General features: G+C 40.4%; 4 protein-coding genes across 4 annotated transcripts; 1 reads left to right on the top strand and 3 right to left on the bottom strand.

Moving 5' to 3' along the window:
* Positions 1 to 750: 750 nt before the first annotated feature.
* On the bottom strand, positions 751 to 6,570 carry aurkb (aurora kinase B). Its single transcript, XM_086023162.1, has 9 exons — positions 6,425 to 6,570; positions 5,803 to 5,841; positions 5,112 to 5,187; positions 4,978 to 5,023; positions 4,018 to 4,206; positions 2,768 to 2,906; positions 2,076 to 2,224; positions 1,792 to 1,966; positions 751 to 1,096 (listed from the first exon to the last, which is right to left on the bottom strand). The coding sequence occupies exons 1-9, from the start codon at positions 6,428 to 6,430 to the stop codon at positions 923 to 925; spliced, it is 993 nt and encodes a 330-aa protein (XP_085879288.1). The 5' UTR covers positions 6,431 to 6,570; the 3' UTR covers positions 751 to 922.
* Positions 6,571 to 10,071: 3,501 nt separating this feature from the next.
* LOC147151680 (F-box/LRR-repeat protein 12) lies at positions 10,072 to 14,665 on the bottom strand. Its single transcript, XM_086023150.1, has 3 exons — positions 14,450 to 14,665; positions 14,249 to 14,324; positions 10,072 to 12,529 (listed from the first exon to the last, which is right to left on the bottom strand). Exons 1-3 carry the CDS (start codon positions 14,548 to 14,550, stop codon positions 11,492 to 11,494), a joined length of 1,215 nt encoding a protein of 404 aa, XP_085879276.1. The 5' UTR covers positions 14,551 to 14,665; the 3' UTR covers positions 10,072 to 11,491.
* A 182-nt stretch (positions 14,666 to 14,847) lies between these two features.
* cops6 (COP9 signalosome subunit 6) lies at positions 14,848 to 19,419 on the top strand. Its single transcript, XM_086023176.1, has 10 exons — positions 14,848 to 14,941; positions 15,364 to 15,489; positions 15,574 to 15,705; positions 15,965 to 16,053; positions 16,136 to 16,198; positions 16,878 to 16,925; positions 17,029 to 17,143; positions 17,208 to 17,300; positions 18,826 to 18,926; positions 19,026 to 19,419. The coding sequence occupies exons 1-10, from the start codon at positions 14,878 to 14,880 to the stop codon at positions 19,164 to 19,166; spliced, it is 972 nt and encodes a 323-aa protein (XP_085879302.1). The 5' UTR covers positions 14,848 to 14,877; the 3' UTR covers positions 19,167 to 19,419.
* Positions 19,420 to 21,878: 2,459 nt separating this feature from the next.
* Positions 21,879 to 23,770, bottom strand: and4 (actinodin4). Its single transcript, XM_086023598.1, has 4 exons — positions 23,714 to 23,770; positions 23,590 to 23,634; positions 23,355 to 23,515; positions 21,879 to 22,945 (listed from the first exon to the last, which is right to left on the bottom strand). The coding sequence occupies exons 1-4, from the start codon at positions 23,766 to 23,768 to the stop codon at positions 22,154 to 22,156; spliced, it is 1,053 nt and encodes a 350-aa protein (XP_085879724.1). The 5' UTR covers positions 23,769 to 23,770; the 3' UTR covers positions 21,879 to 22,153.
* Between the last annotated feature and the right edge of the window lie 1,130 nt (positions 23,771 to 24,900).

Below are 24,900 nucleotides of genomic sequence, written 5' to 3'. Positions count from 1 at the left end.
ATCGCTTTATTACTTGATTGAAGGATGCAGGTTGATATTTACTCACTTTTTCCATGTAAACAGTTTGTTCATGCACATATAGCCACAGATATGTAAACAAGGAGTAACAAACTAGTCCAGGCAAACTCGCAGCCTGTAAAAACTGGGGCATATAGGGCAAAATGAACGGTACATTGTTTACCACTGTCTTCAGTGCGAAAACTGATCGAGAAAATATACCATTCTTATGTATTTTTTTATGTAGACCAGTTACAAACGACGATTAAACTGGTTAGGAAACTGACAAACATGCAACTTTTATTTGTGCATTTTCAAATACTCACGTCAACATTCCGAGGAAATTAGAATGTCAGACTTTCCCTTGAAACTAACATTGAACTGAGTTATCTTTAGAAAAGGCCCCCAGGTTATTCATGTGCTCTTTGGGAAACATGGGCACTATAATGACCCGTTTCATTCATTGCTGTACTGTATTGTATTTTATTCAGTTGACTAGTATAAAATATTTCTGATGACACTTCTCAGCTTTCATTTTAAAAAAGCCAACCACAATTTCTATACTATATTATTAAATCTGTTTTATTGGCAATGTCAATTAAAAATCAGCATTACAACAAAGGGTGTTGGCAGGGATCCGTGGAGAAAAATCCAGATAAATCGTCACATTGGGCCCCTCCACTGTTTGATGAAACTGTATAATATTCGAGTTTCACTTTTTTTTTTAATGCAACTACTGAAATAAATGACATCTTCTACAGCATTCTCATTTATTGATATGCACCCGAAAATAAAAACACCACACTGTACAAGAGACAAGATTAAGAATACATTGTGGAGCCCACAGCAGGACATTTACTAAAACAATATAGGACAAACAATATCTACCCATCACAAAAATAACACAGGTAGCTTTGGACTGGGCTCACGATGTTTTGGCAGGACAGATGGGGGGTAAGATCCGGCGCGAGTTGTCTCGGACCCATGGGTGATCAATGACGCGCTGTAGCGGAAGACGATCGGTGGGGCAATGGCGAAGCAGCTTGCTGATCAGGTCCCGTGCACCCTCGGAGACGTTGTTTGGGAACTTCAGATCCACCTGTAAAAGAATGGGAGCAGATTCAAAAACAGTTCGTAAGGCAACAGTAGATTCTCAAATTCTGCTTTCATTTTATGCACCATAATCTGTGACAAACCAGCAGGACAATATGTTTAAAGACTGGTGAAAACAAAGCGAGTAGCAAGAAAGGAAAAACTCCCGCTGCGAAGAAACATACTGACAACAGCGGGATTATTTGACATCGTTTTACGTATGACAAGAAAGAAGCCCGGAAGGCCATCACAGTGTCGATCGTACTGATCATCATCAAAGACGTGGTGCCCAACTGTGCATTTGTGCGTCTACATACAACCTGTACTATAGCTAATCCAAAAGCATTCACTTCATTGGCGTTTATTCTCCACAAGTCACATTACACGATATCTCTTTTACCCCACAAGTTCCGGTGTTATGACTACACAACAAAAGGCAGTTCAGCAAACAATACAGGAGTATGAAACAAACTAGAGCTCGACCGAGGACCTTCAAATATCGGCCAAAATAATCATCCAAATATTTGCCAATTGTTTTTACCTTTTGTACCCTAACCATTTACAGAAGTGGGGGGAAATTCGGCTTTACTTAGTTCTGTTAAAAGACAAATGCCGGATTTTCTCTTAGCGACGGCTGTGACGCAGAAATTTTGCCTGAAAGAGGCAAATGTTCCAAAAACTGTGACTGTTACTGTGACCCACCTTCATAATTCTTTTGTAGGTATCAGAATGGGAGGTAGTTTCGAAAGGAGGGTTCCCCACGAGGCACTCATAACAGAGAATTCCGATGCACCACAGGTCCACCTTCTCGCTGTGGCTGCGGCCCTCGATCATCTCGGGAGGAAGGTAATCCAGCGTCCCACACATTGTATGACGCCTGCACAAATGTCGAAACTGTACATGAATTCTGTCGTTGTGGCTTTAATAAAAATGCGGTTTCAAAACTTTTTACAATAGCAATCTGGAACTTGATAGATGCTGCATACCTGAGAGAAGGTGCATGAACCGACCAACCAAAATCGGCAATTTTCAGCTCTCCACGGTAGCCAAGTAGTAGATTCTCTGGCTTGATGTCGCGATGGATCACTTTCTTCGCGTGACAGTACAACAATGCATCTGAGATCTCTTCCATGTACTGGAAATGAAAGCAGCAAAATCTTCAGAACTTGCTAACCACTTATGAACAAACAACCAAGGTTATACTATACAGTAGTAATTGAAAACTAACAAAAACAAAAATTGAAAAAACATTTTGTTAATAAAAACATGATAACCAACTGAAACTAGATTTTACTAAATAAAATTAAAACTATGTCTACAGTGGATAAGGATAGCTTGCGAATGGCAAAAATCTGCATAAAATTGATGCCCTTTGAAATGCATTGGGGGGATTTTTACCTTACCCAAAAATGTTCAAAAAACGCTGATAAACATTTAGAATGCATTTGCCACAAAAGATGGGGGCAAATGAGGGGCAAAAACATCTGCAAATATGCAAAGTCGCAATTTCTTTTTTTAATTTTCAATCCCCATAGAAAAAAGTAATACTGAAACAGAGCATTTTGGAGAAAAAAATGTAAAATAAAAATAAATAAATAAAACCTAACACACCCATTCAAAACGCAATCGTTGCCATTGACCAAAAGAGTGCGCCGCATTTCACAGCACAATATCTTACAGTGGCAGTGCGCTGGTCGTCAAAGCGTCCGTATCGTTGGAGCTCCTTGTACATCTCGCCACGTGGCGCGTACTCCAGCACCAAAAACACCCTCTTGCGATCGTGAAAATAGTTGTAAAAGCGAAGGATGTTGGGATGCCTGAGAAGGAAAAAAAACAAAACATCAAAAGTGTTATCCTGCGAGCAGTGATGTTGGAAATGATTTATCGAAAATTGGTATAAATGCTTAAAATATGCGTCGATGTAAAAAAATAAAATAAAACAGAATCCAAAAGTCCGGGCCCTTTTCACAAAATTAATTAAAACAATGTAAATATGCCTTTCAAAGCAGCAGGGCGGTGATAAACGAGCATCTCAAAAGGAAGCACGTTAGAAGCACATTGTGGCTGATGCCCGATTTCATTTATGACAGTCGTTTATGGAAGCTAGTTTGTTAGGACACACACTCCCGGCTGACATGTCTTCTGAAGTTGTGCCGTGATTGGTCGTTACCTGAGCCCTGAGCAGTTGCGATGTCATGTTCAGTCAACAGCTAGTGACAAAATGGCCGCGCCCTGATATGGCTAAAAGGGGTGAATTTTGCTGCTTAACTCTTATTCCACAAACGCAATACTAATCAGAATGCCGTGTTTAAACTAGTGGGCCTGCTGGGAACATACTCTTGGAGAAAAAAAGTTTGGGTTGATTTCCCTTTAAAAACAATTAGGCTAAGTCAAAAAGGCTGTCTTCATTTAAAAAAAAAAAAAATGTATGCTTAAAAGGGAAGTCGCAAACATTTTTTCTCAAGAATATGTTCTATGCAAGCCCACTAGTTGAAACTGGGCATTCTGATAACTACTGCGTTCGTGGAATAAGTGTTAATCCACACGTTTTTAGCCATCTCTGTGGGCGGCCATTTTGTCTTCTGTCAACTGATAATGACATCATTATGAACAAAACAGGTCAGCCGTGATTGGTCATTGTGAGCAGTTATGTCATTTTCAGTCGACAGAAGACAAAATGGCCGCCCCCGGAGATGGCTAAAAACGAGTGCATTTTTCTGCTTAACTTATATATATTCTTGAAAAAAATATGTTTGGATTGACTTCCACTTTACTGTTAAAAATTTACTTCCAATAAAAAATTGGCAAAACCAGTTGGCATTTTTATGTTAAGCAGGGTAATGTCTTTCACAGCTGACCAGCCTTTGACCAGCATTCCAGAACGGATTGCGTTTGACTCGACTGACTAAATGAAATACAGACACTTACTTGAGATGGGCCTGGATCTCGATCTCCCTTCTGAGTTGGTGCTCGACGCCCTCCTTCTCCATCTGCGACTTGAACAACACCTTCAGAGCTACAATGGCTTGCAGCTTCTTCACCCTGGCAAGGTACACGTTGCCAAACTTGCCCTTCCCCAGGGGTCGACCGATGTCAAAGTCGTCAATGGTGACCTGCCTGATTTTATAAAACGGGTGGGAGGAAAGCAAAGGAGTGGACTGAAACGAAGAATGACACGTTTAAATTGAATTACATAATTATTTCAATTACAATAGTTTGAAACTATTGTAATGTCCCCACAAGTGGTCAAGTTCAGACAGTGTTCAATCACTTCATTGAACAAACTGCATCAAAATAAACACATAATGAACACATTCTCACATGAGCTGCTCCGGCCCAAACTGGCACCCAAGCAGTCAACAGTATGCAGACTGGCTGAGAGTTAGCCTGTCAAGCCAGCCGCTAACCTGTGCTCACAACAGCTAACTCTAGACACACGTTTGCTGACAACCACATCACTCACCAGGCCAGGCCACACACACTCAAAGTCACAAAGCATGGAATTTGAGGATAGCGACTCCAAGTGGACTACAATGTCTGCACCTCTAGTACATGCACATGTTGTTGATATACCACAATTGACATTTTTTTCTGTTTAATATTAAAATTACTCACATAGTCTGAGTAATATTAAAACATGCAATGTTTTTTTTTTTAACCCTGCCCCCTAAAATAATCAGCAATGAGAATTGTTTGAAACTGGAATCAATATGAGGAACTGGAATTGAAACCGGAATTATTCACATTTAAATGATTCCCAACCCTACTGTAATCACTCAAACAATTTTGAACACGTTTTTAAACTTGTTGTAATGCATTTCAATGGAAAAATATTTTTCTATGTTGAACACAAAACTATGAAAAAGCAAGAGATTACTGGATACTTACTTTGCAACCGAACTGGAAGATGAACCAACACACTCTCTTATAGGTCCTAAAAAATGATGTGCACTTCATCAGTAAAGTAATTGCAATAATATTCGCCGTGGCTTTTTCTATTTTTAAAATAAGGCTCATATTACCTGTGATGACATTTTTGTCTGTGGATAGCCACGGTGTCACCAGAACGCGCTGTGGGCCTGCCAAAATGCTCGAAGCCTAGTCAGACATGGTAAAATCCAAAACGAGTGAATGAGCTTTATTGTCAATATTCTCCCAGTAGAAAGACATTTCTGTATGCCCTTTCTCTTGCAATACAAAGTAAAAATATGTAATAGTAAAATCAATAATTGCACACTACTTCTGTGTAGATATAGCCTTTTACATCATCTTCAGTAGCATAATTGGTGAATGGACAATTCCGAATACCGAGTATACGTCAACATCACGTCACGAGTCAAGATGGCGGTCAAGTCGGTGAAAACAAACACTCAGCCTATTGAAAAGCATTGAAATTTGGGTTGTTGTCATTTGATTTGTGAAAATCATTTTGATTTCAAAATGTGAAGAAATGTCGTTTGACTGCTATAACAATCTGGCTGTATAGGCAAAAGTGCGATTTGTAACCACACTCAAGAACGAGTCTTACTACCTAAGAAGTGCTGACTGCGATGACAGTACTCCACAATTGTAAAATAAATGGCTGAACAGCTACAGAGGTACATTGTTATTTCTTTTTTTAAAATACACACACACGTGTCCGCTAGATTCATAAACAACCCCAGGATTATAACATGTTATCAGTTAAACCGACGCTTGTTTCCATCATCTTACCTGCTGCTGTGAAGCCCTTGGCTGGTGATTTTCTTTATTCTATAAAGAAAGACATTTTAGAGAAGTAAAATACAAATCGATGTGTTTGAGAAAATTTTACTTTGTATGTAACATTTTGTACCACAGTTCTAGTAACATACATCTGAACGTTCACTGTAAGACTATATTTTATACAGTACACAGACAAGATTCTTTGTGTGTGCGTACATTAACCAACAATGCCACTCTTTTTTGCCGTCGTTACAATGTTCACAGATGACGGCCATAGTAATGTATAATACATTATATAATTAGAAAACGACACATACATTCGGAACAATGGTAAATAACGACTAGGCCGCAGACAACGTTATTATGAAATACAACTTTGAGTGTATAAGAAACAACGTACGTAAACTTGGGTCATACGCAACGATTTACACGTTTACATGTACACGAATTTTCCCCCCCCCCCAGGATACAAGAAGGTTGATTTAGGCTCAATAGTTGAAAATAGACACTGACGCAGCGACGGCTCGGTGGGTAAAAGTTGTTTGAATTATGCGAAATGGAAATGAGTCAGTGTTAGCACGTCTCGTATTATGTTATTTCCCAATTAAAAAAACATGAAAACAACAGTTACCTGCATCTTTGAACAAAATCGGCTACTTAATAGTGTGGCTCAACTCTTGCTCCAAACGACCACGACCGCCAACCTTTTCAAAATGTAAAGACGGACGAAGCTGGTTGGTCGGCCTCTTAAACATCGAGAGCTCCCATTGGCCAGAAAGGGCAGGAAGGAAAAGCCAAGGAGAAGGTACGATTTTTTTTTCAATATCTTTATTTAACATATGCCAAATACAATAACAAATCGAACACAATTCGCATTTTAAAACAAAAAGAACATAACGCTAGGGGGTAAACATAGAACAACACACAAGAAGAAAGACAATTGTAAAAAATAAGTATAGAGCATAGAAAAAAAACGATTAAATACATTACAAAAATATCTACATCAGTGGTGTCCGATTTTTCTAAAAAATAGAATAGAATATGGCCCAAACTTCAACTTTTGCCTGAGTGTATTGAACTTCTTAGTTTTAACACCAGGGGGAGCTACTGTTGACCAAGGCAGTTGCTCCACCAAAAAGGACAATCACAATAAATTTACTCCAAGTTAGTCAACTTGGCAGAACCAAAGAATCGAAAGATAGAAAGTCAGTGCAGAAAATTTCAGACACGGCGGGAGAGTGAATATTTCTTCAAAGAGTTCAAGGAGGATTGTGTCTCTTTTATTTGCACTGCAACTGTGGCAGTTACGAAAGAATTTTGAAAGTAATTATGAAACTAAACATCAGGCCCATGCATCTTACACTGGTGCTAAGCGAGAGCAGAAAGTTAAGCAAGCTAGCTAGCTATCCTGCAGGGTCTGCAACAGTATTTTTTTCATGCTCAAAAAGTCCAGGCTACAATAGCCAGCTATGAGGTTGCCCAACTCATCGCAAGACATGGAAAGCCTTTTTCAGACAGAGACTTGATAAAACACTATTAGTAGTGCTAGTGTGTTTGAAGCGTGTCCACACCAGGTTTGAATAGTAAAGTAGCCAGCTAATGAGCTTCAAATAAACCGTCATCGTCATGCACGGTGGGGGCGGACGTAAGGACGGAACCGCTTTAAGAGCGGGGTCGTTGGATAATTTTGTGAATAAGGACGGAGAGGCGAGGCCGGAAGGGTACCCAGGTCGCGGACGGAGGACGGACCAGCAAAAAAGGGGCAAATGCCCAGCTCTGGAAAACAGTAAAGCTGGGAATCCTTCCCATGAACTTACATTTATGGATATGGAATTTTGCCATTATTAAAAGTGAATTAATCAAATACACTTTTGATTTTCTCACTTTTTTTTCAGCAAAACCAAAAAGCACATTCTTCCAAAATAACACAAAACTTGCTTCAAAATAACTTCTTAATAAAAATACTTATGTCACACCATAAAGATTCTACTGATGGACATTGCCAAAACAGATGAAGCACAGTTTCAGGAGAGTCATGACAGAAGCTACAATTTACATCAATGACTTTCTTGAACTTTTTTTTCAATATAGGCTTTAGTTCGCTGAACAATTTTAAATGACCCTTCTTCTTATCTTACTTGTAATTAAATAACGATTAGGTAAGATTCAGACATTCTTCCAATCCACAAAGCCAGACCAGAACGCGACCACATGTGGAACTGAGATAACATTTTTTCAGAAAAAAACATACTCTTATTTTGTTTTTTATCAAAAGATTTGGACAAACATTCTTTACCCACAAATATACATAGTGGAGATAACAAGGACAATTTCTGGCCATCAAGCCTGCGTTTGAATTTAAAAAGTATACATACTTCAGGAGGTATAGCACCAAAGATTTTTGCATAATCCCAGGTGTAACAGGTATGCCATATTCTGATAAAAAAATATATCAGATGAAAAAAGTGTACTATCCTTATTTAATAATTGATCCACTCATATTATCAAACCAACTTTCCATGAAGAGAGTCTTATGTTTATAGAGAATGTCCTTGTTATTCCATAAATAGCAATTATGGGGTTCGGGTTAGGGTTTACAGGTACCTTCTCACTATCATAAGTAAGTTGAAAGAATTATAACCCACCCATTCGAGAAAGGTGCAGAGGAATGATATTCCATATGGAGGTGGGATTTGTTAAAAAAAAAAAAAAAAAAAAGCCATTTTAGCAGTGTATTATTCAAGGTTTAAAAATCCCCCAAATTAAGAAAACCATTTTCACATGAATTCATCACAACAGCCTTCCTCAAGTAATGAGTCTTGTTTTTCCTCCCCGAAAAATTGAAGAGCATCTTGTCAGTCTCTAGGTGAAGGTATGATTGCCTAAAGTGCTTCTCAAATAGTGGGGCTCGCCCCACTTGGGGGTGGGAGACGGGGAAAAGGCCGGTATGTTTACTTAGTAACCCCGTTTTGAAAAGCTGTGCTCCGCAAAATGTGCTCATTGTAGCCATGAATGATTACTTCATGAATGTGATTGAGAAAGAAATCAGCGCACAATGTTTTATACCTTTTTCTTCAGACTACAATATTAAATATATTGGTGCTCCTATGTTAATTTTCCAGATCAATTTAGGTTAAATATTATTAGTTGATTTAATTATTTTTCTCAGCATTAAATGATTCAGTTGGTCAAAAATGTTTCAAGTTTAAATAAGGATTGACATATATATATATTTTTTTTATATTTCACGCACTTTTAAGTTTTTTTTTTCTTTTTTAGACCATAACAGGGTTTCTGTGCGGCAAAATAAAGTTAATATTTGTTCAAAGTTGGTTATATTGCTATTTTCTTTTGTTATTATTAAAAAGATACAATTTAGGTATAGATAATGAATTTATTTATAGTCAGCGCGGTGAGTGAAGGGGGCGGGGGCGCAAAATATTTTCTCTTTCCTAGGGGTGGCTTTGCAAAAAATAATTGAGAAGCACTGCCCTAAATCAACATTGACCTGCCTGAGTGTAATTTTAAACGGAGTTTGGCATTGACACATTTATGTAAAAAAAAGTGCTTGGTATTTTTCTTGGGCTTTAACATGTTAAAGAAAGGTTTTATCACCCCCCCCAAAAAAGTCTACAAATCCATCCATCCATTTTCTCCCACTTTTCCAGGGCCAGGTTACGGGGCGAGCAGCTTCAACAGGGAAACCCAGTCTTCCCTCTCCCCAGCCACTTCGCCCAGCTCTTCCGGAGGGATCCGAGGCATTCCGCCAGAGTCTTGTCGGCATGTCCTGGGTCATCGCCTCCCGGTGAGACTGGCCTGGAAAAGGTCACCATGGAGGAGTCCAGGAGGTATCCTGAACAGATGCCTGAGGCACTTCATCTGGCTCATCTCAGTGTAGAGCAGCAGTGGCTCTACTCTGGGACCCGCCAGATGATCGAGCCTCTCACCCCGTCTACAGTAAACTGGGCCTGGCTCCAAAGAGGGGCCCCGGTGACCCTCGTCCCGGACAAGGGAAAACACCGTCCAAAATTTGTAGTCATCATAAGGGGTCTTTGAACCGTGCTCTGTCTAGTCCCTCACCTCAGACCTGTTTGCCATGGGTGACTCTGCCACCAGACAACTTAGCTCCTGGGATCACTGGGACTGACAAACCTCTCTAATACAATAAGGTGACAGCTCAGGGAAAGTATCATTAATATAATTTAACCCATTGACTCTGACACTGTGTCAAATAATTTTTCCCCCCAATAATTTCACTGATACCAATGCCTGAAAAAGTTCACATCAAATTGCACTTTTATTTAAGGCAGGGAACAAAAACATGGCATGTTACTTTTTTTTAATACAGTACGGTATTTTTGTGTTGCTTTGTATGGGAAAAAATAGATTGTTTTTGCCTTCGGGGTTCAGACATTGAAATGAATTTCATTTGGCAAACCTGATAGATATCTAGCTTTCATGATGGCTTTGTGGACTTCTGAAGTATGCAAACAGAGGATTTATGTAGTATGTCAAAGCTCTTTAAAAGAACAGAACTTGTGCACTCCAAATAGAGCTAATCTACACCGCATTTTAGAAGTTAAAACTGTCATCGAATGTGAGAAATATATTGAGACGAAAATGAATGTAGACGATGAAATAAAAGAAGAAACACCTGCATGTGTGTTTTAAAGGACTCAAACTCTATATACAAATGTGAAGTTCTGACAGTCAAAACCCCAAAAGACCACAAGCATATAAGTCATTCTTGCACTTAAAATAAATTCTTGACATTCATTAGTGCCTTTGTCAAGTAACGGTAACGCCGTTATGCATCTTATACTGCCTCCAAGTGACCAAGCTGACCACACAAGAAAGAGCAGCACAAAGGCCATTCAATTTACCCAGCACTACAAAAACGATTTACATCTTTTTCATTCTACTCTCACGAAATTGCGGTAAAATGAAGCGGTGCTATGATTCATTTGTCAAATTGGATGCTTCGCTTAATCCGCTCTCCGATGAACAACTTTGATCCGGGCGAGATGATAATCAAATATGACGTTGGCATATTTGGCAACCCAGTTATAAAAGCTAACTTTTCTCTTTAATTTCATTGTGCATTGTGTCAACCCGTTGCGGACTGCATAGTGTTTTTGGGCCATGACATTCATTGGACAAATGTTTGTTTTGCACTTACATGTGTAGCAACAGCCAAGAGAATGTCAGCGCTGTTTGACTACGACGTTACGGCTGCAAGCAGCTGTACCGCAAGAGCTTCTACCCCAACGTGGAACCAAAAGAGAGTCGACGCAAAAAACTAAAACCGAGATATGACGATACAGGACAGGAGAATTCTACCTATTTTTCTGTGTGTGCTACTCGCCTACGGCCGAACCATCGGCTGTTAGAAAACTACAGTTGCTGGTTTCAATTAAAATTTCAACGCAGCTTGAAACGTAAATGACATCACACTGTGATGACAACATTTATGATCCCGGTGCCCTCATACTGGTTTTAATACAGCCTCCTTTCACCTAATAGCTTCAAAAAACGTGCAACAAGAGGGAATAAAATAAATAAATAAGGAGCCTCCTGTATGCGAAGTGCCAATGTGAAGGGAGCTATGGTGTACTTTGTGTTTGGTTATCTATGAATGCATTATCATAATTGCTTTGCGTACAGGGATTTTGCAAGAGCTGCGGCTGTTGTGAAAGCACTATATAAATAAATTTGAGCCGAGATTTGAGTTGAGTTGAACGGAGCAATTGTTAAAGGTCAGTGTGCAGCACGGCAGCATGACAGCCAGCAAGCGACGCAGATTTCGGATCAGTTTGTCCGGTTTGTTTTCGTTGTCGCCGTTAGCACCGTCCGCGGCCTCCTCCTCGCCCTCCTGCTCCCCCTGGTCGCCACCCGCCCCCTCAGGTGAGCAGCGGCGCGGCTGGAAAACCACGTCCAAAAACTCCAGTCTGAGGAAGCCGGGGAGCCCGCGCAGCATTTTGCAGTTGTGCACCACCTGCAACTCGTCGAGAGTGCAGGCCTTCAGGTAGAGGCGCTTCAGGTCCTTCAGACGGCTGGCATAGGGGAACCCTTGCGCCACCTCCTTGCCGCCGAGGCTCAGCTCCTCTAGTCCGAGCCATCCCGTTTCCAAACCTAAGGAGGCCATTGGCCGATGGTTGCCCTGCCGCGAGGTGATGCTCATTTCCAGACACTTAAGGCGGAATAGACCTTCCAAGCCGTACACTCCTTCTTTGGCGGCACAGCCTCGGAGTCCGTTTGCCGTCACGCGAAACGTGTCGCACAACTCCAGTCGACTGAGCCTCTCCCATGATGACAGACTCTGTAGGTGTTGGTCCTTAAAAGAGGGAACATTGTTGAGGATCAAACATTCAATAGAAATCCCCGATGGCAGACTGTGTCTTGTTCCTTTCTGTTTAACGCCGGATGTGGCCTGCGCATTCTCTTGAGATGAAGCAGCACGGTCCTGGTTGAAGAAGCCCTGCGGCAGCTCACAGCCTTGCAGCTCCAGCACCTTTAAGGATGGCGGCAGGAGCTGGCAACTAGGGAGGCTTCTCAAGTCCGCGTGAAGAAGATAGAGCTTGCTCAAGCGAGGGCACTTGGTGGACAAAGCTTTGAGCCAAGCCTCAGAGAGGAACGTGCCGCCTCGGACGGAGAGGAGCAAACCACGAAGTCGTAAGTACCGTAGTCCACAACCGAGATACTGGCGCAGAAGGACCCACAGGATACGGGATGTCATCTTATTAAGGAGAGCGTGAGAGTGAAAGAAAGAAAAAGAGAGACATAGCGCAGATATTGAAAGTCTACACACCCTTGTTCAAATGTCAGATTTTTTTGATCTTCAATAAATGAGACCAAGATAAGTCATTTCAACACTTTTCCACCATGACCTACATAACCTGTACTGATCAAATGAAAAAAAAATAAAAATCTTTGAGGAGAGTGTATAGATGGGGATGTGGCTGTGTTCAGAACATGGTTATAATAGTTTGGATTTCTCATTATCGTTAGTTTAATTTTGTTTTGACTTTTGTTTTTCTTAAATCAGATGTAACTGTTTTTTAGAGTTTTTATTAGTTATTATTTCCAAAAAGGCTTCTTTTTACTTTAGTTTTTAACAGTTTTTTTGTTTTTGTTTTTTACAGATGGAATATTTGTGGAGTGCACTATAAAAAAGTCACTAAATATTGTGTAATATAATTAAAAAAACTACGATTCCAGTTCAGCCTTCTTTCTTCTCTACAGTTGTACAGTAATACCAAAATAAATACATTTAAAATAAACCGCGAAATTATATGTGACATTAATTGACAAAGACAAAGAACATTTTTGCTGTAATTAGTTAGCTTTACAAGCGTAAAAGGTAGTTTTCAGTTTATGTTCATTCTTTTTTAAAGTCTCATTTTATTTAGTTCACGAAAATGTTTCGTTTTTTTTTTTTTTTCGGGTTATGGTCTTTTCGTTAACTATAATAACCTTGGTTCAGAATTAACCAATCACATTCAAGTTCATATTCATTGGTTTTCCCTGTTTACCCCAAATAAAATATTGATGGAATTGACATCCCGCTAAACGTTCTCTGTCTGCCCATATTTTAAACTCGTCGTAAAACACATTTTTATTCTTTGGCTTTTGACTTAGCATGAGACTCTGTTTTGTTTTATTATTTTGTGCTTTTTTAAAATTTTCTATTCATTGTTTTGACTGTCTTTGTTGTATGAATGATTTTTGCTCCATGTACAGCATTTTGTATGCAGCGAACCAAAAATGTTCAACAGTGGTTTCATTGGACCATTACAGGTTTGGATGTTTTTCTTTATTTAAAGAAATAACAAAATTAATCTTGTCACTCTACCACATAGCCTTTACATTAAGAAGAGGATGAGAAGATGTACTCAATAACCAAGATTTCCTTCAATTTTGCTTCTTCCCATCTTTTCATCAATGCTGAAGGGAGATTCGGTTTTGGTAAAGTGACTCTAGTGCCATATCTTCTCCACTTGATGATAACGGTCTTCACTGTGTTCCTACGTATATTCAATGCCTTGCCAATTCTTTTGTACGCTTCTCAAGACTGATACCTGTGGACCACGGCTTGAACATGTTTTGGTTCACATTCAAGGTGTTAAAAAGTTTTTAAATTATTGAACTTAGCTTATTTTTTTATATCACAAAAACATAGCATTTCAACAGGGATTTGTATATTTTTGTTTACCTCTATTGTACATATTGGGGGCAAGCCAAAAGTGGCAACAACAGTCAATATTTGCTCAGGCACAACCATTAAAGAATTGTACAAGATGAAGTACTAAAGTTTAGAAAATACACTCTGATTTTCATTTTAGATTAGCTTAAGTACACAAATCCTAACAAACAAATGCTGAATTATTTTCAGATTCAATTAACACACCCAAACTTAAGAGATAGAGGCGAAGATCTATTGCTCCAGTTTTCTTACCCCTTTCCACGCAGTCAAGTCGACAAGTCTCCACAGTTTTTGATCCTTTACAAGGCGTCTCCATCTCTTACACACCCTGGAAGAACATTTCAACACCACACACAGCTTTAAATCGTGTACAAGAGCCACGGATAAATGTTACACACATGATGACAACGGGCAGGATTTATTTTTGGAGACTCAGTCTCAACTCGCTCTCACCTCCCAGCTCTGACGAGCTCGCGCACGCTCAAATACGACAGCACGTCAATTAAAATGTTTTCTGGAAGATAGTCGAGGTTACACGTAGGAAATCCATCCATTATGTAAACAAAACTGTTGACACCTTTTTCTTTTTTTGAGCACGGGCTAAATATTTTGAAGCACACTAGGTGCTCCCTGATGAATACTCCGCCGGAAACATGACCGTTTGACACGGCCGGTCTAAATTAGTTAATTTTAAAATGTTATTTAAATTATATGATACAATTATACTTATCATTTTAAAAAAGAAAACGCCTTCAAATTTTTGGAACAAAAATGTGTTGAAAAATAATATAACAATATAATATATAATCATAAGAACATTGTATATATTTTTCAAACCTCACTGTCATGCTCGCTATCTTCCTTAACGTCTCTCATCGCGCATGCGCCGTTCACCGGACAAGATGGCGACCAGCAACGGCGGTGGAATGGAAGTGGACGGGGCAGGCGAGTCTTTTAGCACTTAGTCAATTACTTTTGCCCCCACTGCGATACGATTATGCACGCATATTGTTGCGCTCAATTCTTAAACGTATAGTTGTCTCTCTCCTGTTACGAAAACGTGGGGTTAGCGCTCCTGGTGCGAGTTTGCTGACACAGGCGGCTGTGCTGTAAAGCTGTCAACACATGAACTAGTTTGAGGCGAGATTCCCATGATGTTTAATCTGTTCAATCAGTGTCATTGCGCAGCTATAGGTAATAATTTAAAGTTAGTAACATTTCCTCAAATCCCGTGCAACTATTAAGTAATGTTGTTCTTCTGTAGATGCTATAGAACATGCAAATTCTGTGACCAAAATGTGTACCTTGTGGGGCTCCTGTTGAGAAATGAACTGGTGGATGTTTAACTTGTCTCTTTACATGTATAGCCAGTCCCAGTGTTATGGCCTCCGGGATGACTGGCAGCGTCTCAGTGGCCTTGCACCCTCTGGTTATCCTCAACATATCAGACCATTGGATACGCATCCGCTCACAGGAGGGACGACCCATGCAAGGTCTGCCTTCCACCGCAGAGGCTGCTTATTGTGTACCAGGCATGTCTCTTGTTGTTGTCTTGCTAATTATTTTTCTTTCCTCAGTGATCGGCGCCCTCATCGGGAAGCAGGAGGGCCGAAACATCGAGGTGATGAACTCCTTCGAGCTTCTCTCGCACACGACGGATGACAAAGTGCACATTGACAAGGAGTACTACTACACTAAGGAGGAGCAGTGTGAGTTGTGTTAGGTTTCGCGGTTGCGTCGGATTGTCTGAGTGCTCTGCCGACTTAAAAAAAAAGTATAAATGCACAGGTGAAACACTTTCATGCTCTGTAAGAGTTTGGGAATTTTGCACAAACATGTTAGTTGTATGGTAATGTTTTTTTAATAATCTTATTAGGTGGTTTTGTTCCAGTAGGAAATTAACGTGTAGTTCACCCACCCGTTGTTATTGAAGTGTCATATTGCGTGTGTCGTGGTTTCATGTCACAGTCAAGCAGGTATTCAAAGACATGGAGTTCTTGGGTTGGTACACCACAGGCGGCCCTCCCGACGCGTCCGACATTCACATTCACAAGCAGGTGGGAACGCTTTGAATGAAGCAATGATCCTCCGTCACACTTTAAATGTTGTGACCTCGACTGTCGTTTCCTCGTCTGCCAGGTGTGCGAGATCATCGAGAGTCCGCTCTTCCTCAAGCTTAACCCGATGACCAAACACACTGATGTGAGTTGCTTTTGGCCGCCGATTCTGATAATTGTTGGGTTTTCAATGTAGTTTTATTTTTTAAATGTTTTTTTACCAAAGGAAAATAACGGAAATAGAAGTTTATGTGCCTATTGACAACATCAGCCAATGAGGCTGAATGAGAGCAGCGGTGTATGTGGCAACTAGGGCCAGGCAATGAGTCTTATTTATTGATTATTTCAAGTTTATTTGCCAGGACCATTCATTGGTTGTGTGTCTGAATAGCAAAGTTAAATAGTTCCTGTATGTCAGATGTAGGCCAGAACGATTTTGAAAAATGATCTAATTATGATTTAGTTATTTTTTTCCCTGCAATATTGCAACTGCAAACTAAAATGCATTTTTTTCAAAGTCCTCTTCCTATGTATCTTTTAGTGCATGTATTATTTTTGTCTACTTGGGGTCGCTATCCTCACATTTTTCACTGTTGTATCCATGACTTTGAGTGTGCGTGGTTATAAAAGGCAGGGCCTGGCCTGGTGAGTGACGTGTGCGTCAGCAATTGAGATTGTAGTTGTCTGTTGTTGCCTCAGGTTAACCAAGTAACTGTTAGCCAATCTGCGTTTTGAGTAGAGCCCGACCAGTGCTGACTTTGGGGCCGATGCCGCTAAAATTATGCCAACTCATCCATCCATTTTGTCTTTGTTTTCTTCCTCAGCTACCTGTGAGCGTTTTTGAATCAGTGATTGATATCATCAGTGGCGAGGTACCCTTCCTCTCAAATAAGCTTATAAATTGGACCCCTCAGCATGGATTTTGTTTTTTTTTCCACTCATTTTTTTCCCCCCCCTCCCCTCGCATTATCACAGGCCACCATGTTGTTCGCCGAGTTGAACTACACTCTAGCAACGGAGGAGGCCGAGAGGATCGGCGTGGACCATGTCGCCCGCATGACTGCCACCGGCACGGGCGAGAACTCCACAGGTAACAGTCGCAGCGAGTCAAAACGTGCGTAAAATCCGCTTCTGAAATCCACTTCCCGCCTCAGTGGCTGAGCACCTCATCGCCCAGCACAGTGCCATCAAGATGCTGCACAGTCGTGTCAAGATCATCCTGGAGTACGTCAAAGCGGTGGAAACGGGTGAGATGCCCATGTTAGTTAGCAGCCAAAGAATGTCTGGCTTGTTCTTTCTTTCTGCTTTTAAATGAGACACTTCCTTTTGTGGCACGTCATTAAGCAGAGGCCCCTCACTGGCCTCCTCAAAGTCCATTACAACTTTTGTTTGATGTCGCAGCAATTATATTGCAGTCTAGAACACAAGTGGCGATTCATAATGATGCTTCATTGAGTCCTGAGTCATTTCAATTCCTCTCTCAGTTCATCAGTATGGCATTAATATTATGTTGCCATGTTGTTTGTGCTCAGTTTGTTTATTAATTATTGAAGCAAAGCAACGTAGATGCTATTTGGCATTAAGATAGCGTAGCCTATGTGGTTGTTTTAAATCTACAAAGATGTAGTTTTTTTAGCCCCTGCGTGATTGTGTTAGTGTGTTTAGGCTAGCATGCTAGCTAATACAGTTGATTAACCTCATGTTACGGTGTTTTGTTTACATCAAATAACACTGGTCCCCTTTTTTTTTTTTTTTAATCTGAGATGCAAGTTAACTTTTCTAGATGAATTTGGGTTTTTTTTGCGTTGATTCAGAGAATCTTCCTTAGTTTTTTCGCACATCAGGTTTTCATAATAATAATAATATAATATGTAAAATATTTAGTCAAATTTATGAATTAAGAGTTAGGATCAGCAGCAGATGGAATTATTTTCTGAAACGTCATTGCTATAAATTACAATGCACGGTAAAAATCGTATTGCACAAGCTTTTAAAGGTCAAACTTAAAAACAAAAAAAATAAAATATCTCAAAAACCTGATGTGTTAGAAAATAAGTACTTTTTTTTTTAATCGGTCTTTAGGGATATATAAAGCCACCTCTGATTAAAATTTGCTGTTGACAAGTATAATTAATCAACTGTATACAGTCATTTATGTAACAAGTGTTCACATGGTGTTGGTGCTTTATGATCCTCTTCATTTTAAGTGTTTTGCTGCTATCTTCTGACATTTATACGCAATTTCAAATCCTAATATAAAATTTAGGGGAGAGTCAATTTTTCACAGATTTTCACTCATCGCTGCAGGGCCTTGTACCTATCCCCTGTGAACAGTGGGGGTTCACTGTATACTTAAATGATATTCTATATCATATTATATTGATATACATATTGTATATCAATGAACTCACTTAGTCATTTGTGGTCATGTCAAACTTTTGTATCATCACTTGTTGCTAGGCAGAATTTTATTTCATTATTTTAATTAAACTCATTTGTGTGACAATTAGTTTGTGAGTGCTAATTTTATAGGTTTTAGAGGTGATATTTAAGGATACATTCATTTTGTTGTTTTTGTGCCTTTTCCCAATACAACTTTCTTCAGGCTTCTTATTATCATTTTTTTAAACATGCATACCATTTAACTTTTTACACTTCTTTTTACTCTGGTAAAGTGCTATTTTTTTGAATAATTTCCTTACTTTTGGCTGAAAATACTTCAAAATGAATCTTGAAAGTGCTTGAAACCCTCCCCCTCCCCCCATTCATCAGGAGAGGTTCCGTTCAACCACGAAATCCTGCGAGAAGCGAACGCTCTGTGCCACAGACTGCCAGTCCTCAGCACCATCAAGTTTAAAACAGACTTCTACGACGTAAGACCCTCCCCTTTTGTTCATGTTATTTTGCTTGTGACGACAAATTCCAGCTTGTATCTTTCTTACCCTGCCCACCCATTTTGCGTCTGCCCACAGCAATGCAACGACGTGGGCCTCATGGCCTACTTGGGCACCATCACTAAGTCGTGTAATAGCATGAACCAATTCATCAACAAGTTCAACGTCCTCTACGACCGACAGGGCATCGGCCGTAGGATGAGAGGACTTTTCTTCTGACGCGCCAACATGGAAGTTTTTTTTTTTTGTTTTGTCTATTTTTTTGTTTTATTTTATTGGGAGGTCGGCATCAAGTCGCTGCTTAAGCCACTGCAGCTTTTCATCCCTGCTTCAAGTGTAGCCCAAAGCACTTAGCGACACCAGTAAACAGAGGCTCTTGTTTACCACTGGACATGAACATATTTTATTTACCTCTTGTTTTATTGTAATTTGATCATTCTGTATGTAATAAAAGATTTACTGTTTGTTTTTCCATGCGACTTCTGGATCTCCTTAAAGGGCCGTGCGTGTTTTCTAACACGTCAACGTTGCATTTCTTTTTTTTTTTTTTTTTTTTTTTTTTTTTTAAGGTTGTGAAAAGTCCAGTGGTTTTATTGTTTTTTGCTGTTTGAAGTCGTCTTCCTGCGGTTTGACGACCCCATGGAAGGTTAGAGGGTGTGTGTATGTTCCGGTGGACAGGTCAGCAATTTTTCCACATTTAAAATGTATAGCGGAACTCGACTTAATGACCCCATGCGGCGTTCAAGGCGCAAAGTCAAAACACAACCAGCAACAAGTTACAATAGCATGTTGCTTAATGCTTTACTCAGGGATAGACAGTCAAAGGCTCATGTGAGGTTTTGATCCAAAACGAAATCTCGGTTATAAAAAGTCCCCCCAAAAAAGGCCCCTAGCCCTAATTTAGAGGTCCACACGGACACAGATATTAACATAACTATATATTTTCATATCTATTTCTTGCCATGGTGAAGACTTAACAAAACTGATTTGTATGCGTAGATGGGGAAAATGCAGCTTTTTAGCTTGTGTCCTTTGAAATGAGCGACTGACCTGTGCTTTTGAACTTAATAGAACATGACTAATTATATAGCCTCGCGTGTGCTGATTTGATTTTGCGCAGTATCCAACCAAGTGCAGTTTAAAACGCGCACAAGTAAGAAATCTAATAATTCGTGTTGATGATGTAATAATGAAAGTGTCACATTGCAAGTCAAGTCAGCTGATTTTTGTTTTTCAGCCTCCTGATTAAAGATGTGCTAAAGAGCCAACAAATGTGAGCTTTTTCTGAAGGGGACACAATAGGATGTTACAGAACTGTTGCATATGAACTTTGTGTCTTATTGGGCTTTTTATACATTGGCAGAGTGATGATGAGTTCATACACTACTCACAAAAAGGGTGAAATCTCAAGATCAACCATAACCTTTAGATGTGAAGTATGTTTTTTTGTACAAAAGAGCCATAGTGTATTATTAATTCACGCTTATCCAGTAGTTTAATATTTGAAATACACATGTAGGCAGTCAACGAAAAATAGTAATACAGTACTGCATGAACTGAGCGTGCTTTTGTGCTGTGTGACAACGACATATTCTTACGCTGCTGCAAATTATTTCGCAACCTCAAAATGCCACAAGTTTGTACCATTGTAAACCGAGGACCCCCTCCTTTTTAATCTGCGGGTCGCTTGTGAGGGGAGAAAAATGGTGGATCTTTATACTTAGTTACATAGTGAAGAAACTCGATGTGAGTGTCGCGTTATTTAAATTTCCCCAACTGTTATGTCACAGTGGAGCCAAATCTTACTCGAGCCACATGGCAGAAAATTCCCCTTTTCACTGTGTCTGTGATCAGGCCAGCATAGCAATTTGGAACCATCTTTCATCTCGGTGCCAAGAAAATACACTGAAGTGAGTTGGAGAACTTCATTTCGATAAAAGTAGTGCTTTGGCGCCAACTTACGCATCGTGGTGCCAAGGAACTACATTGAAGTAAGCTGATGAGCTTTGTTTAGCTAAACATAGTGCTTTGGCACCATCTTGTGGCATCTCAGTGCCACGGATCCACAGTGAAGTGAGTTTGGAGCTTCATTTAGACCAGGGGTGCTCAAGTCAAGTTCTGAAGAGACCCTATCCAGCCTGTTTTCCATCTCTCCCTGCCTGCAACACACCTGATTAAAATGATCCGCTCAAATGATCACAATCGTTATCAGGGTTGTGCAAAGCTTTATACTGATGAGCGGATCATTTTAATCAGGTGTGCTGCAGGCAGGGAGAGATGGGAAAACAGGCTGGATAGGGGCTCCTCAGGACTGGACTTGAGCACCCCTGATTTAGACAAACAGAGTGCTTTGTTGCTACTTTGTTGCCTCTCAGTACTAAGGACGATGTTGAAGTAAGTTAAGGTGCTTCAAATCGATGAAAGTAGTGTTTTGCCGCCATCTTGTAGCATTTCCGTGTCAAGGAAGGAACTATGTTGAAGTAAGTTGGGGAGATTTATATTTAGACGAAAGTAGTAGTGTTTTTGGCAGTTGGCACCATCTTGTGGTATAATGTGGCAAGAAACTTTGTTGTTGCAAGTTGGGGAGCTTCATTTAAACATACTGTACGTACATAGTGCTATGCTGCTATCTTTTGGCATCTCTGTGCCAAGAGACTATGTTAAGTAAGTTGAGGAACTTCATTTTGACAAAAGTAGTGTTTTGTACAGGAATTGTACAAGAATCTATGGTAGATTTTTTTTTTTTGCCCCCTGGTGGCTTGGAATATATAGGTTTTAAAAACTAACTATGTGTGTATACATGGCCTCAGAAACTGTGTTTTCCAACCTTTATTTGAGCCAAAGCACGTTTTATTGTCGAAGATCCCACCGCACACCACCAAACAAAGTCAGGAAAAGTTTACTGCAACGATGATGAACTTGTCTCAGTTTACTCACAAATGCACTTAGTGTGAAATCTGGCCCTGTTCAGTAGAACACAAAGTTATTCTTTTGTATAAATGGCAACCACCTCATAGGTTAATTCGACCTGATGGCATCTAGTGGAACAGCATTTGTCACTATATGTCACTGGCATAGATAAATGAACAAAGATACATTGTTTGTAGTAAATAAATTACAAATTTTCGAATCAATCAAGTGAAATTGAAACATCAACAACGTGCAACGTTTTCAACCAGAATCCGATTCGGTTTTAAAGGCAGACACTACTGGGTCTCGTCTTCGGGCTCGTCTGCAGGTGCTTCGGGTTGAGGGTACTGGAAGCGGGCCGGGTCATACAGATCATCGCGGGGGTCATAGGGCATGTGGGGGTAGTAGTAAGGGAAGGGGAAGCCCTTCTTCAGGATGGGAGGCGGAGGAGGTGCAGGCTCCTCTACAAGTTCCTCCTTCTCCGCTTTTACAGGTGGGGGCGGCGGAGGGGGTGGGGGTCCCATAACCTGTCCCTTGATGGGTCTGGGCGGGCGGTCGATGAGGCAGTCGGGGTCCCAGTATGGGTCGCAGTCGTACTCCATGTTCTTGAATGTGCGGATGGGGGCCGGCAGGGGAGATTTTTTCACGAGCATAAAATTCTTAGGGGGAGGGGGCGGCTGTTGAGGCGCCGGGGCCGGGGCGGGCGGAGCCTTCTGGGGAGCGCAGTGGGGGTGGTAGCGGGGGTCGCAGAGGACGGGCACGGCGCCGGCGGGCAGGTAGACGATGTGGGGCTTGCATAGGGGGTCCTTGCTGTTGCACAGGTAGAGCACGTCCGCCTGGGAGATGCTGGGGGCACGGGGGAGGGGAGGTGGTGCGGTGGCGGGCGGCTCGGTTGCAATAGGGACACCTTTCATGGGTGGAGGAGGAGGAGGAGGGGCGACCACCTTGCACTTCTTGTCTGTAATGGGGTCACACATGATTTGAGGGACCCCCAGCTTGTTCTGGAAGTACGAGGCATTGGGGCCATACGTGTGCTCCAACTGTCTCATCTGCTGGTACAGCATCCTCAACTTGTCGATCTCGTACAGCTGAGGAACGGACAACGCATAGTCACTCAACACTTTTAACAAACACATTTTCAATAATAATAATTATGCTCTGAAGTTGTGTCTCTCAAGAGAAGAGAAAAAATGAGCTACATGACTCAGCGAAATGACATCATCACGCTAATTGCTATGACAAGGGATATATATATACATTATCTGTATAAATATATATATATATATATATATATATATATATATATATATATATATATATATATATATATATATATAGCCCCTATATATATATGTATTTTTTTTTTCTTATTTTATTATATAGCTAGGTTTGTTCTTGACCAGTTAGCATAGCAGCTAACACAGTAAGCATGTACAACAACTCTAACATTATCACTGATTGTGTGTGAATGTAAGTGTCGGTGTGTGTGTGTGTTACCCCCTCGGTGTGTCCGATGCTGCTGTAGTAGCGGTAGTAGGCCTGAAAGTCCGGGTTGCCTTGGTACCATTTCGGGTCCACGTTCCTCTTGGGCCTGGAGTGGCTCAGGAAGTCGTTGGCCCTCTGCGGGTCGATGCCGACGTCACCGACAGGAACCATCCCTGTTCAGAGAGTGAGGAAGAGGATGATGAAGAGCAAGAAGACGGGTTCACTTGTGATCAAGTGATGATGTTACCTTCCTGCTGGATGGCATTCAGCAAAGATTTGGCCTCCAGCAGGCCTGCAAGAGGGAAGAACATATTTTACATCCACAAGGTTAGATTTGTGACACTTATGCACATGAAATGATCTTAATTTACCTGGAAGCCATGTTAGACAGCTAAGTGCCCCCAAAAAACACAACGAGGAAATCATCTGGACCCCTGAAAACAACAAGTTGAAGTAATTTTTAAAAATGAACAATATATGCAAAGTAGTATCGTCAGTTACAGAAAACAGATGTGTGTAAATGCACACTTGATTGTTTATTTGCCATGGATCATAATGTATTGCAACTTACTTCTTTTGTATTTCAATGTATGTCATCATATTCCATCCATCCATCCATTATCTGTACCGCTTCTCCTCACAAGGGTCGCGGGGCGTGCTGGAGCCTATCCCAGCTGTCTTTGGGCAGTAGGCGGGGGACACCCTGAACTGGTTGCCAGCCAATCGCAGGGCACACAGAGACAAACATCCGCACTCACAATCACACCTAGGGGCAATTTAGAGTATCCAATCAACTTACCATGCATGTTTTTGGAATGTGGGAGGAAACCGGAGTGCCCGGAGAAAACCCACGCAGGCACGGGGAGAACATGCAAACTCCACACAGGGAGGCCGGAGCCGGGATCGAACCCACGACCTCTGAACTGTGAGGCGGACGTGCTAACCAGTCGACCACCGTGCCGCCCTCATCATATTCCATTATAGTTCATTCAAATCTTTTAATATGATATTATTATTATTATTATTATTATTATTATTATTGAAGCCTGATGTGCTATAAAAAATAAAACAGGGCAGATCAGAATCAGCATCCAAAAAATCATCTAGAATAGTTTACTTGCATCTCTGATTAAAAAAATAAAATGTTGACCAGTCTCATCACCAACTTCAGACTTATTATTTTTTACACTTATGGGTGATTTCATAAGTATCAGATTTCTATTTTTATTTCCATTTTCCATGTATGTGGATTAATAACACAAAATAATTATTTATTTCAATTCACGTCGGGGTCATTGGTTTGAAAATTTCCCCACTGTGGGATCAATAAAGACACTCTTATCTTATCTTCTTAATGTTAAATTAACAACATCTTTAGATTTTCTTTTGAAAAATAAATTATAATCATATATATTAGGAACATGAATGTAGATTAATATAAAATAATGGTTTGTTTCAGTGAATGTAAGTCAAAAGCAACTTTATATATATTTTTTTAAAAACACAAAAAAATCATGTAAAAAACACACAAACCTACTGTCATCTTCTACTGTCATGT

This window comes from Filicampus tigris, chromosome 2 (assembly GCF_054856515.1).
Source record: "Filicampus tigris isolate MCC_2025a chromosome 2, RoL_Ftig_1.0, whole genome shotgun sequence".
NCBI lineage: Eukaryota > Metazoa > Chordata > Actinopteri > Syngnathiformes > Syngnathidae > Filicampus > Filicampus tigris.
The sequence above is the reverse complement of the archived record's forward strand: the minus strand, read 5'-3'. Positions and strand labels throughout refer to the sequence as shown.